Source organism: Adiantum capillus-veneris, chromosome 7 (genome assembly GCF_014529385.1).
Source record: "Adiantum capillus-veneris isolate H3 chromosome 7, ASM1452938v2, whole genome shotgun sequence".
Classification (NCBI taxonomy): Eukaryota; Viridiplantae; Streptophyta; class Polypodiopsida; order Polypodiales; family Pteridaceae; genus Adiantum; species Adiantum capillus-veneris.
This window is the reverse complement of record NC_140937.1, coordinates 116204673-116219289: the sequence shown is the minus strand read 5'-3', so window position 1 is coordinate 116219289 and position 14617 is coordinate 116204673. Positions and strand designations below refer to the sequence as shown.

Genomic DNA, 14617 nt, shown 5'->3' with positions numbered 1-14617 from the left:
CTTGAGAATAATGGCTTTCCCTCCATGATATACTGCACACTTGCCTTTGGCTTGTGCTGCTTTCACTTTCTTGATCTCTTCACCTTTGTATTTGATTTGTGCTAGAGTGAGTTCTTCAACAATCCAAAATCGGTGTCCTTGAGGAGACATGTCCCTCTTTGTTTTGAAACTCAAGGATGGCATGTCCACGGTGTGCGACTGGTGTTGTGCTTGTTGATGAGGACTTCTACCATCTCTTGGTCGACATAAATTGCAAGCCATCTTTATAATCTATGATCTATCTCTTTTTGCTCCAAGCTTTTGTGTGGAGTCTGGATTCTAGTTCTCTTTGCACTTATCCCATGCTATGGGTATCCCTCCAATGAGAATTTTGAGGGCATTTTCTTCTACGAGATGCCCTTCTTAGAGCTCAGTTTTTACACAGGTCTCCACTTTAACAAGTGCGACTATGTGAGATTTGGTGACTTTGGCTTTGACTTCCTTTACCTAGTTGAATTGTGCCTCAAGCATGTTGAGTTGCACTTTGAGTTCACGATTTTCTTCCAAGACTCGGTCAAGAGCTGATTGGAGTTGCTTGATGCAATCCACCCTGCTTGGATCTACCAAAATGTCAAGAAATCTTGGCTATGATCACACAAGGCTTTTTGAGAAATTGGTAGCCTTGGTCGTCATGTTGAAGGTGGAGTGGGTATTGTGACTCTGTGTTGAATCGAATCAATAACATGGTTATCTTGATGCCGTTAGAAGGTGAAGAGATGTTGAGATGATGGTCTGTGGAGCTGTACTTATGCTTGCTGCTTCCGCGGACAGCACAAACCCTTGGTTCGCTGAAGTTGTTGTCGCAAGGCTACCACAAACACACCACAAGTAGCTCCAGAGTGCTGTTGGACAAGGGGGAGGGGTAGAGTTGATGGTAATGGCCCCCTGTAAGGCCGCCCTTCGCCCAAGGGGAGGCTTGCTCGCTGCTTTGGGTTTGGACGATGTCATAAAATCTAATATCTAACCAACCCAAATGATTTTCTCATATTAAACTGATCATTTAATGTGGAAGAATAAACGAGAACAAAGGTTAGGATATAGACATGTGCTTATAGATCTATCTCAACACGGGGCCGATGGTAATGGGGGCCAAATGAGAGATGGCCTATCAAAGAGCAAGGCTAACCAATGGAGCATAAAGACCTTAGGTTTAGCTTCATTGAAGACGTCCAATACTTAGTGTAAAAGTCCTTTGACCTTAGGTAAGCTAGGGCTGAGCTTGAGGTGGGAACCTGGCCCAAGCTTAAGGTGCTTGACATGCCTGATGACTGAGATGCTTGAGATGCTTGATGATTGAGATGTTAGGGCTGTACTTGAGGTGAGAACCCAACCCAAATCTTGAGGGGCTTTAGGGCCAAGCTTGTGGTGAGAACTAGGCCCAAGGTTGAGGGGCTTGAGGTGGCACAAAAGTCAAAGTGAATGCCTACAAGGAGGGGGTGAGCCATGCAAGAAGGGGGGGGGGGGGGGGGGGGGGGGTTGCTTGACCACTCTCTCTCCCAAAGGGCACCCCTTGCCCAAGGGGCAAGTAGGACACATGTCAGGCCCCTAGCTAGGTTACCCTCATGGTGTGCCTAAAGACTATTGGTTGGCCACCCTAAGGGGTCCAATGATAATTTAGTGGATTTAATTAATTATTTTAGCATTTATCAAGCTCTCTCTCTCTCTCAAAGGGGAAAGGGGGACACTTGTCCCAAGGCTACCCATGTTGCTTGGTATGACTCTTGCTTGTGATTGGCTAGGCCTGGAGGGGTCCAATGAGCTTCAAGCATGAGCTACAAGGGGGGGTCGACCAAAGCAGGTAGGGGGCCTACTTGGGGGGTATACTATCCCACACACACTCATACACACTCTCATTGTGTGAAGTGCAAAGTGCAAGAGTTCCCTCTCCTTCTCCAAGCAATTAAAGAGGTTGAGAACCTACACCAACACTCTTGGCTATGGATTGCAAATCCAACCAAGAGCCATGTTTCAATTCTTAAGCTTTCCATCTTCATTACTATGCTATTATGTAGCAAGAAGAGTGATGATAAGTGAGGAACTAGTTCTTTCTCCTATGAAATGTTTCTTCTTCCTCTTCCCTACCCTCATTCCCTGCTAGCTCTCTCCACCTTCGAAGGTGTTTGAGGCCTTGGGATAGTTAGTGCTTTCCACAAAGTTTATGTTATGCTTGTCATGCATGTAGCTTTCCATCTTCATTGCATCACCTAGGTCACAAGGAACACAAAGATTGTATTGTAACTAGTCTCTCTTGATGGGAGAAACCATAATTCAAATCACTAGTGGAGGGGGGACCGGCTCCACATAAATCCGGTCCTCAATTGTTGTCATGTTCTCTAGATTCTTTCTCTTGCAAAAGTATTGTTCATGCCAAGTTAACTAATGCTATGTTTATGTTGCTACCATCAATTATGTTCACCCACTATGCTCACAAAGTAATTTCACAAAAGTACTCTCTTTAATTTTCATTACTCTCAAGTTAATACGCCAATTCCATTACATTGGTATCAGCGCATTTGGTTTCTCTCTTTTTGCTTAAGAAGAGAGGTCCTTAAGTAGCCTAGAGATGGTTGATTTTGTTAATTATATTAGGGTAAGTGGAACTAGGATCTATTATCGGTTTTGTTGAGCCCACTATGTGGGATATGGTGCAGAGGAATCCCTAACCCCGAGCAAATACTTCCAAGCGAACAGGAAACCGAGCGAATATATACAATAAAAAATAGCATATCAATATTGCAATAGTTCAGATATTGAACATAGAGTAGTAAAATGAACCAGTCATATCTTAATTTTTTTCAAATAAAAGAACCATACATCCACATCTAATTCATTGGTACATACTCAAAAACTTGCTCAAAACCTTAGATATTCTCTCGCACAACAAGGCTCATCATAGGACCACAAAACACATAAAGTGCAAAACCTTCACACCCAAAGGCACGGCTATAGGGGCCATGACAAAAAACCCACAATGACAGACAAAAACTTTAGAGCACAAAACTTGATCTACTGCTACGTGTTCGGTCGTACTCCACCGAGAGCTTGAAAGAGCTCTACCTTTGTCAAAGCCGCTTGGTGCATGAACTCATGGGCATGAGAGTCCAAACCTAGAGCATGAAGAAACACATAGTATATATGCTTGCATGGCACATATGTTAGCCTCTTGGACTCTCTCTTCTGAAAATATTCACAAGTTCATCTTGGAAAATCTGATAATGTCACAGAGTATGAAACTCCCTTTATCCTTGAGCCCTCTGTGCCAACATAGAAAACATGTGTTTCATTGCACACAATAATAACTTCTTTAATCAATTCTGCCACCAAGCATGTCCCCAAATCAATTCTTGTCTGAAATTCCTTTGTTAATTTGGATCGCCACTTGACAACCTTGCCATCCCTATATCTTGGTCGAAAGGCGCTCGGAACTCTATTTGCATCTCGAATCCCCCCATTCAGAACAACACCTCTTGCTCCATGTTGCTGGTGAAGCACAAATCCATTAGCTTGTAGTTGTTCTGCCTCATATGGCACAAGATTAGTGCCCTCAACGACACTCCAAACGCCTGGTGCAGGTCCGGGTGGTCCCACCACCATGTCATGAATTTTCCATGTGTGCAAATTACTAGCATTGCAAAACCAAACATAACCCTCTACTATCCCCCCAGGATTTGACCCAGATGATGGATATTTTCTTCGACCCCAAAAACAAGGTGCTGCAACCCCTCTCTTAATGTCATTAGAGCCTTCATTAATGAATCTTCCACATCTCTCTGTTTGATCCTGCAAAATCCCAAAACATGTCATCTTACGTCCGGGTTTAGTTCTCCTAATAGCCCATACCGTCTTTGCAACTTTCACCTCTGGCCAATATTTTGTATCCCCTTGTACATTTGCATGTCTTTTTCCACTAATTTGCTCAGTAACTGTAACAAAATCAGGTCTGTGGCTATCCTCCTCTAGCACAACACCACCATCCACAAAGATTGACCTCTTTTTCTTCACACTCTTCTCCCTGGTATATGACCTATTCATCTCTGGACTTTGCAAACCCATTTCTTTCATCAAAGAGTGAGAAAGATTGACCAATTTTGCGGCACCTAATGCTGTGGACAATCGATTAAAGAATCTCTGGGCAAGGTCTTGTATACCCAGACCACTGCATGTCTTTGCACCTTTAAGGTAAGCATTATACTTTACACTTTGTAGCGCTGCCATTCCCATGTCTGCCCCTGCACCTTCATACAAACTAATTTTTTCTTTGAAACCATAGCATGCTCGCATGCTAGCATGTTTGCTCTTAGACAGGTTAGTGTTAGGGATAAAAATTCCAGACTCATCTTGCATAACAAATCGTCCTCCCCAATGTGAAACTCTGACATCCCACCAAGCCAACCAAGTCTCTAGACATGAAACCTCTCCATCAATAGCATGCCCAACTCTCCAATGGCGACGGAGTTCTCCCTTGCAGATTTCTGCTTGATACTCTGACGATGCGATTCGCCAATTGCGGCATTTAATCTTGTGTTCTTCTTGGGAGGAAGGCTTAATGCACTTCACAGTATGAAGGATCATGGATTGCTCCCAATGAAACACACATGATCGTTCCTTGGCAGGCATAGCCATATTGGGACCTCCAAAATAAACAGTTCTGATTGCTATCCAATTTGCATTTGCTTCATCAGTCATGAAACCACCTTATTGAGCATCCTCCAAAACTCTATTTGTGCAAACTTATTCTCCACAGTAAATTCACATGTTGCAATTGTCAAAAGTTCACGAACAAACGGATCATAAACATCATGCACACGATGCACATGATCAAAGTGCACCCACATGTGTTCCAAGTTTCCATTGGGTGCATTCAATTAACTAGATCAACCCCACTTCTCGGACCAATGGTTGACATCTTAAATACATGTGGCTGTTGTCCATCTCCAAGTTCACCAGGAAAAAGAACATCATGAATGTATGGATACCTACTCTTGCTCTTTAGATCAAGCACAACTTCTAAACCTTTTGCACTTATGTTTTTTGATCGTTTGGCACATTCCAAGCTTCTCTCAATCATTCGCTTGTTTGACAAAGGTGTGATTGTCTCAAGAAATTCAGCAAAATCACCGTCTTCAATACATTTGGTGTTCTCAGCATTCTCCATGACAAGCTTTTCCATTATAAAATCTTGAGCGATTGTACGCTCAAACTGCTTCGCAGTGGTAAATGGATTTGCAAAAGCACAAGTTTGTAGCACTGATGCAACTTTTTCTTCATTTGATATGGACCTACTTGCTCCACATGGATGGTGATGCTCACCTAAATGTAGCACGCATCGGGTCCAACTTTGCTTATCTCTTGGCATACAATAATAAATAACTGCAGGACAAATGGCCACACATTCAGGAATTTGAGAGCAATGACTGCATATCAAGGTGCCATAGTCAAGTGTAAGCATGCCTTGTGGGGAAGACTTTGAAAGGCAACCACGCCAATGAACCTCATTATATAATCTAGTCCTTAGATAATATGGATAGTCAATGTTATGACAGCACAAGTGACCTGAGCATCGACTGAACCGAACAATGCCTGGAAAAGTGTCACTACTGCATGTGACATATTCTGTCCACATGTGACTATCATTTCGTTGCTCAATCCCTATCATTCCATTGGCTGCTCCAGAAGGTGGCAACTCAAACACCACATAGCCATCATAATGCACAGGCAACTCTTGGACTTGAATGATATTCTTTGCTTGTTTTAGTGCCAGATAAAGATTGCTCTGCAAAGGCATTGAACGTATGATTTCAAGCACGCTAGAAGAACCAAACTTCTCAAACTCATCAGATTCCAAATCGACTATTGCTGGTGCAGACTTGATTCTAATGCCATGTGCAGTTGTCTGATTTGAAGCAATGCGAACCTTGAAGAACTGACACTGGTCGTGATTTAGAAGGAAAACCTCATCACCATTAGAAGTTTCAATTACTTCCATCTTTACCTGGTCGCCACTTAAAGTTAAGGGATGCAAATTAAAGGCAGTAGTTAATTCAAAATGTTCTCACAGAGGCTACATGCAAGGCATATGTGCTACCTTCAAACATAAGAACAAGCTTTTGGCCACCTTGCGGTCCATAGATAGTGATATGCCTGGCCATCACATAAAACTATTTTAATGAAAGTTGGAGCAATAGGATTACTGCTCAAAAACTGTGGGATAATTGAGTTACGATGCTGGGTAGTACAAACATTAACCAAACTGGGAAAATTGGAAAAGACCAAAGTTAATTGATTTAATTGCAGTGTGTGATGGTGGAGACGTCGTAGTCGTCGAGCATTCAAGAACGTCTCCTATCAATCATGTAAAATTCCATTTTTCCACGTCACGTTCGAGTCGGTCGTTTTTTACTTCAAATTAACACAGGCATTTTTTATGATAGACAGTCACTCTTCTTATGATAGACAATCACCACGATATTTGGGAGCAACATTTACGGCATTTATGACAAAATATTGGAGGTCTTTAAAGAACTTTGAATATTTGAGAGGTTTTTTTGAGAATTTTATAAATCAAAATTGCAGCAAAGAATAGTCATGAGCGACTCGTAGAGCTCGAAAAAAACCTATGTTTAGTGTAATCCCACCTTCAAATCTATAGATTTACCTCTTAATTTTTTTATGAAGCTAAGAATACCTACAAAATTGTAGTAATATTCGTGTAATGTTAGAAAAAAACTGGGTTCTAGTGTATTTTAACCGGTTGAAATTATAAAATCCCGGAATTACCGGCAAAAGCTTCAAATTTGGTTCTAAAACCCGAGAGAATTTTGACCTAAAAACCGGGCTCGTTTTGACCCTTATTTTCCATCTCAAGTGCTTCTGCTATGTAGGTTTCGCAAGTTTTTAAACAAAAAAGAATTTTTTGAGAACTGCATGACACAGACGGCATGACACAGGCGCAGGACACAGAGACCATGACAAATGCGCATGAGCAGTTTCTTCTCTGCTGCAAGTAGCGCGCGCCGGCGCGCGCTCGTTGCGGTACCTACAATTTCGTCTGCTGTCGTCAGTTCCATTGCGCTGCTACAGTTTTGTTTGCTGCCGTTGTGCTGCTGTTCGGCCTGCGCGTGCTGATTCCATTGCCTGAGTGCGTTGTTCGGCTTGCGTTGAATCCATTGCCTGAGTGCGTTGTTCGGCCTGCGTTGATTCCATTGCCTGAGTGCACTCAGCATTTCCGACCGCCAACACAGGTAGATGTTTATTCACTAACATTTAGATACATTAACATTTAACAGCCTTTATTCACTAACATTTAGATATATTAGTAATAGTAATAAGGGTCAGTTCATGGCTAAGGGCAACGAACTTTGGACGATGTTTTAGGCAGATATGCCTTGGTTGCAATTTAGTTGATGATTTTTGTGGACGATGGCCGGCTCGTGAACTTTGGAGATGGTTTAGGCAGATATGCCTTGCTTGCAATTTAATTGATGCATTTCTTCATAATCAACAGCGTTTCGGCAAGGGGTAGCAAGTCTTCGCAGCTCTCAAGGACGTTAATATTACTTCCAGAATCTCAAAATGACACTATTGAGGAAGGGGAAGATTTAAAGACATACTGTTGTGTTATTGTTGTGTCTTTTTGTCGAGAGAGAGAGAGAGAGAGAGAGATAGAGAGAGAGGGGTAACCTCAAGTATCGAACAAAATGTGTGACAGGTTAATTTCCTTCCATTTTCAATTTCCAAAATTCTTGTTGACCGCAAGGGGAAAAGTGTAAAAATTAACCTAATCTCTCAACATTACTCTTTCTGGGTTGTCGCAATGATCGAACACCGGCGCGCGGCCCTATCAACAAGCTAGAAATTTTTCCGTGGTTGACTTGCTTAGCCAATTGCTTCCCACCAAATGGTGTTAAATGATGTATCATTATGTCCAACCTACAAGAGATTGTGCATTTTGTTTGTTTTTTTGCTAATACAACTTTATTTTAAATGTAGAGCTGCTTATGCCATGTTTGCAAGTTTAATTTTAGCTTTGACTTGTGTAGGTCAATTCACGACAAGGGCAATCGATGGCAGGAAAAAATGGTGCATCTAATCGAAGAGGGCGTCCTCCTGCCAGGTGTTTCAAAGGTTTAAATATCTGCAATTAAATATTCTTATGAATTGTTTACAATTTTTGATAATGTTGGAATAAATAAATAGCTTTGGTTTCTAAAATCTGTTGGAGATGTATCTCATGGGCTATGCATAGTATTTGAAATAGTGCTCTGAATTAAATTTTGTTTCGTTTTGTTATTTCATAACAATACTTTATGTTTCATTATATGCTTCCGTCAACAACTAATTTATTTTTGAAGGTTACTAAAAATGTTGAATTGTTTATTTACAATGGATCAACCCTAGATCCGGTGGTCGTGCCCGAAGAGGGAGGAGTAGTGACCAAATCTCTTATGGTCAGGTGGATAGTAGTGACCAAGTCTCTTCGGTTTCAGCTACTGTCATGGTAGAGGAGCTAGAAACACAAGAAGAGGAGATTCTATCTATGGACATGGGGCAGGGATCTTTACATGAGATAGATGAGACACTAGCCCCTGAGGAGAATGGGTTGCAGATAGTCCCATGGGAGATAAGGGACGAGGTTAGTGCAGTTGCAAAAACGGAGGATGAACGCAAAATCTTCATGCATAGGGGAGTAGATATGCTTGAGAGCACACGTATATTTAGCTGCTTTGATTGTCCCTCTATTCCCTTGTGCAGATTGATTCCATATGCAAGGGTGAGAGGGTTGAGAGACGATCTTAGTGGGTTGAAGTCTGCCTTCGCAAAAGAAGGCTATATGCCAGAAAAAGGAGCTTTCATTGTCTCTTTATTGACATGCAAAAGAAAGGAGAGCCTTGTGACAGATATGTCAATACTTTCTATCTTTTTGCCTTTGTTCACATTCTTTGGATTTTGTTTAAAGTTTAACATTTCTGTCTACTCAAGATGAGATCAAAACAACATGGGGACCTCTATGGAATGAGATCGATGATGAATTCGAATGTGAATTGAAAAAGAAACCAAAGTTTCAAGATCTTGTCAATCAGATGTTCTATGTTAGGGAAGGGAATCATCGTACTGTGGCATGGACAGAGGCAATTAAAGAAAGGTTTTCCACTTCTAAGGAGAAGCATTGTCGTGTTTTGTGCACTATCATAGATCCTACCAAAGTGCCTGAGATTGCGTTGCTAAGTAGTTTGAAAAGAATGAACTTGTAAGTGTTTCTCTTGTTCAACTTTGCTAGTATTTAAGTTATCGTATATTTGAATGCTTACATGATATATCAATGCAGCATGAATACTCATGCTCTGGTTGCCACTCATCTTCGTGATGAGATCGTTAATACCACACACATTTGTGCGGAGGATCATGTGATCTACTTAAATGGTTTACCCAAAAAGGATCAAAATCTTATTGCCGCCGTACGGAAAAAGTATGCCAAAGGTTCCGAGCCTTGGTATCCGCTCACTCGATGTTACCTTGGCAGATTGGTCTATGATGTATGAAACAAATTAAATGCTTTCTTTTGTCATTGGTATGCGTGATTAGTAATATAGTCTTTCTTATTTTGGATTTTAGATTCAAATGACAAAAGAGAAAGAGAAGAGAATATCGAATGTGAAGCATGGTTTGTCTGACGAAGACTTCAAAAAGGAAGAGGAGAGAATTCACCAAGAGATCACACACAAATATTAAGATCGTATTGGGAAGGTACCTTTATTTTTTTGCATCTACTCTTTGTTTGTGGCGAATGGTACAATATGTAATTAGAGTAATTGTCATTTTTATACTCATATTGCAGTTACTTAACATTGTGGATCCCAACCTTGGGACGGATTGGCTAGCAAGGGTTTTGTCTCTGAAATGGGGTAATGATAGTTGGGCTACATTGGAGAAATTGAACTTAATAGCACTCCAAGATGCTCCCGTTCAAAACAAGATTCATTGGATTTCTTTGCTTGAAGCGGACAAGATTACAAGGGGTGCATATGGTCTTAAGAAAGGAGATCACGTCTTCCGCATGTAAGATGATCCTTGATAATTAATCTTGAATTTGTTGTACTGTCCTTTTTTTCTCTCACTCTTTTTGGAATTGTAGGTGGCTTGGTAGAGAGGGTTTTTTGGCACGAGTCTTTGAAAGAGCATTTCAGATTGTGTCAGATCTTATGGATGTGCCTGGCGTTGTGCCTTTGCCACATGACTCTACCCTCACATTCTATTTTGAGGAGATAAAATTTGAAGCCAGGCCCTTTTTGTTTCCAATTGAAGTGTCTCTTGGAGCAAAGACGAAGGATGTGGAGAAGCAGGTATTGAAGAAGGTAGATACATTACGAATGGCAGCACAACGTTTGTCTTTCAGGTGAACAATTTATTAATTGTAATTTTATTATTTTGTTATGTTTATGTGATGAGCTTCATGTAACTTGTTAGCTGTTCATTGTAGATTCCTTATGTTTTTGGTATCCAAGAATGTGTTACCTGCCATGCCCTTTTTGGCAAGACAGTGGACTCAGATGGCTACTCAAGACACATGCATGTACCCCTCTAGTATGCGCATCTTGAGTGCATGGGAGATTGAGAATTGTCCTTGGTGGATAGATATGGAAAAAGGACATGTTCTTGGTCATGAAAGAGAGCTGCATGACACGATGTCGAGGGATGCTGTGATACAAAATCCACCAGCAGATAGACGAGAGGCAAGACATGCAGGTATGTTTCAATCTTTGGCATGCCAAACAAACATAAGTTAGTAGTATTTTGACTTAAAATGTTTTGTTTAAGATGCGCGCAACTCTCAAAAGGAAAAGGAAACATTTGTGGATACGATCGTAGAGGAGGATGTGGGCTCAATGCCTGGTATGTCTTATAAAAGTTTGTTAATGCTTTCCAAAAATATGCTTCATAGATGACTAATTTTATCTTGTTGTAATGCTCCAGTGTCTTCTGGCACCATCATGGCTAGGAAGACCATCTCATTTGTTTATCTTGTGGAGTCTTCACTACAAAACATATCTAGTTTTGTTGACACACGGTGCATGGCCATAGTGGGGGACTACATTGCCATTGTTGCAGACTTCAGAGCGGGAGTCCGGAATCCCATATGGATCACTGTACATGAGCATCTTTCACGGGCACGTTCGAAGGCTACACTATTACTCGCGCGGGGAGAGCCGTTCCATGGGCTGCTGATTTCATTTTCTTGGATCTCCCCTTTGGTGGGTCTCTAGTAGGCTCCTCTACTCTACCTCAGTGGGACATTTGCAGTGAGGATCATGTGCATGCTGGAGTTCATTTGGCATTCTCGACGCTAGCAGATTCAGGCTGGCTTCTAATCATGGTGTCTACGGCGGGTGAGATCCTTTTGTTTATGATCATGCCATAAGATAGTAATAATCATTGTACGTGTTTGTAATAATTAATGCTTTGAACAGGAAAGGCCATTGGGTGGGTGGAGAGGTTTTGTCGTGCTGCAGAGATGGTTGTTCATCGACGTATTGTAGTACTCCATCATGGATCCTATGGTCAATTTGAGAGTTTTGGTGGTCCTATTGAGGTGACACACTTGCTTTGTATTAATACTCTAATGATTTATGTTGTTGTTTTCTCTAACCGTGCCTCTTTTGTTACAGTGTCTTTGCTCTGTGCTATTTATGGTTCATCGAGTAGGTATGCGTCCACCGTGCTTCGTAGCAGAGAGCACTGTCCTATTTTCTCGCCTTGGCATGCAGTCATCGGATTCTTTTATGATGCATCATGTTCCAGAGCTCTCTCAAGCTAGATCATCATCAGGCGAGCCATTGTGAGGTGGATTGCAGCGGAGCCATTCTTTTGTTGCATGCTTTGTGGAGCTCCTTTGTCGGCGTGGAGGTATTTGCTTGGAGCTTGGATGTGGTACAGCCCTTGCAGTGGCGGCTTGTGTGGGATCAGGACGGGCATGTGTTGCGCTCGACATTGATGAGCCATTGATTTCAGGATATGCGTTACCATTACTCCATCGTAGAAAGCGGAGCAGAGAGGACCCCTCCACCTCCTTAGATATTGATGATGAGGGTGATATGCCATCGCGTGTCAATCCCTTTGATGACTAGTGAGGCCTACGTCTTACTATGCCATTGACATTGCTTATGTTTTTTTATCCTTTTGATGTCAACATTGGTATTTAGTGTTTATGGATATTGCTTCTATGTCTTGTTTAGTATTTTGTCATGATGATGCATTTTCTTGTTGGTTGGAAGTTCCATGCCGGTCTACGCAGAGGAGATGGCTTGGAGCATGGAAGCGGACATGTGATACGATTCTGAAATCTGTGAGACACTTCGGAGACGAAATGTCTACATCAACGATGAGTATGAGAATTGAGAGATTTGTAGCATATGGTTCTTGTCATGTTTTTATGAAAACTTTTGAGTCGATGTTCTAATGTTTTAAGTCGTGGATGAGAAGTATTCACTCTTTGGAACAATTTGGTTAGAATTTCAAATCCTCCTGTGAGGTGCCTTAAATGGCTAATGGGTTTGTTTTGAAATATTGACCTATGTACAAAGGAAGCTTTGTCCAATTTTTTTCAAAAACTAGTATTATGTTTTTCTTTGTTTTCTTGTTAGGTCATATGTATTGACAATGCGTTGGAGGGAGAAAGTCTACATCGACAATGAATGTGACTAGTCAATCATAAGAATTGATAAATTTGTAGCATTGATGTTAGAATTGAAATTCATGTCTTGTTATTTTCATATGGTTCTCATCATATTTTGATGGAAACTTTTGAGTTGATGTTTCAATGTTTTGAGTCGTGGATGAGAAGTATTCACTCTTTAGAACAATTTGGTTACAATTTCAAATCCTCCTGTGAGGTGCCTTAAATGGCTAATGGGTTTGTTTTGAAATATTGACCTATGTACAAAGGAAGCTCTGTCCAATTTTTTTCAAAAACTAGTATTATGTTTTTCTTTGTTTTCTTGTTAGGTCATATGTATTGACAATGCATTGGAGGGGGAAAGTCTACATCGACAATGAATGTGACTAGTCAATCATAAGAATTGAGAAATTTGTAGCATTGATGTTAGAATTGAAATTCATGTCTTGTTATTTTCATATGGTTCTCATCATATTTTGATGGAAACTTTTGAGTTGATGTTTCAATGTTTTGAGTCGTGGATGAGAAGTATTCACTCTTTGAAACAAGTTGGTTACAATTCAAATCCTCATGTGAGGTGCCTTAAATGGTTCATGGGTATGTTTTGAAATATTGATCCATGTACAAAAGAAGCTCTGTCGAATTTTTTTCAAAAACTAGCATTATGTTTTTCTTTATTTTATTGTCAGGTCATATGCATTGATAATGCATTGGAGGGGGAAATTCTACATCGACAATGAATGTGACTAATCATAAGAAATGAGAAATTTGTAGCATTGATGCTAGAATTGAAATTCATGTCTTGTTATTTTCATATGGTTCTTGTCATGTTTTGATGGAAACTTTTGAGTTGATGTTCTAACGTTTTGAGTCCTGGATGAGAAGTATTTACTCTTTGGAACAATTTGGTTAGAATTTTAAATGCTCATGTGTGGTGCCTTAAATGGCTATTGGTTTGTTTTGAAATATTGATCCATGTACAAAGGAAACTATATCCTTTTTTTTTAAAGAAACTAAAATTGTGTTTTGCATAGTTTTCTTGTTAGGCCATATGCATTGACAACAACACCATCATAGATATTCGCTCGGGTTCTTGTATGCTCGCTCATGCTTTCTCGGGCTACGGTAGAACTCTATGGTGCACACCTCGGGAGCTTTGGACTTAATAATGGAGTCTTTTTAGACTTGCCTATGGCTTAAGCTCTTTATGCTCCATTAGGTAGCATTGCTCTTTAACAGACCATCTCTCATTTGGACCCCTTTAACCTTGGTCCCGGGTTGAGACAAATCCATAACTTGCACATGTCTGTAATATAACCCCCACATTAAATGATCAATTTAATATGAGAAAACCATTTGGGTTGGTTAGATATTATATTTTATGACATTTCTCTCCCTTGAAATCATAGTCGTCCTCAACTATGAGGTAGAAGAAATAAAGTTTTAGTCTTTAGTCTACGTTTCTTAGTGGGTAGAGGATCCCTTTTCACCTACTATATCATTCCAAAATGGATGACTAGGCCATTTGGTGCTTGGGAGATGTAGCTGTCGCAAGCATATCTGCTCTTTAGTCCATATCATACTCCCAAAGTAGAGTGACAAATTCTACTTGGTATTTGAGTGACGTCATCATCACAAACATGCTTCTAAGTATGCATACTATTTAAATTTGTGCACAAAAGAGGATTAGTCTTATAAGACAAAAACATAGTTCATTTAGAAAGCATTTACATTTGTTTACTCTAGTGTAACATTCAAAGCATTGACAAGGTTCATACTATCCTTAAGTTGTATTCCTTGCATCCATCTAGCATCTTCAAAAGCATAATTATTGAACTTAATAAGATACCATCAAATAATTTTACCATGTCGTAGTACCTTGTCTTCATGCCGAAGGATAGCTTTGGG

At 40.5% G+C, this 14617-nt stretch overlaps 1 protein-coding gene across 1 annotated transcript; it reads left to right on the top strand.

The window, feature by feature from the left end:
• Positions 1–8102: 8102 nt before the first annotated feature.
• LOC147454480 (uncharacterized) lies at positions 8103–12161 on the top strand. Its single transcript, XM_086517348.1, has 14 exons — positions 8103–8152; positions 8431–8671; positions 8791–8809; positions 9232–9286; positions 9365–9383; positions 9474–9572; positions 9652–9700; positions 9770–9783; positions 9875–10095; positions 10184–10432; positions 10517–10620; positions 11388–11423; positions 11505–11517; positions 12074–12161. The coding sequence occupies exons 1-14, from the start codon at positions 8103–8105 to the stop codon at positions 12159–12161; spliced, it is 1257 nt and encodes a 418-aa protein (XP_086373474.1).
• The last annotated feature ends 2456 nt before the right edge of the window (positions 12162–14617 follow it).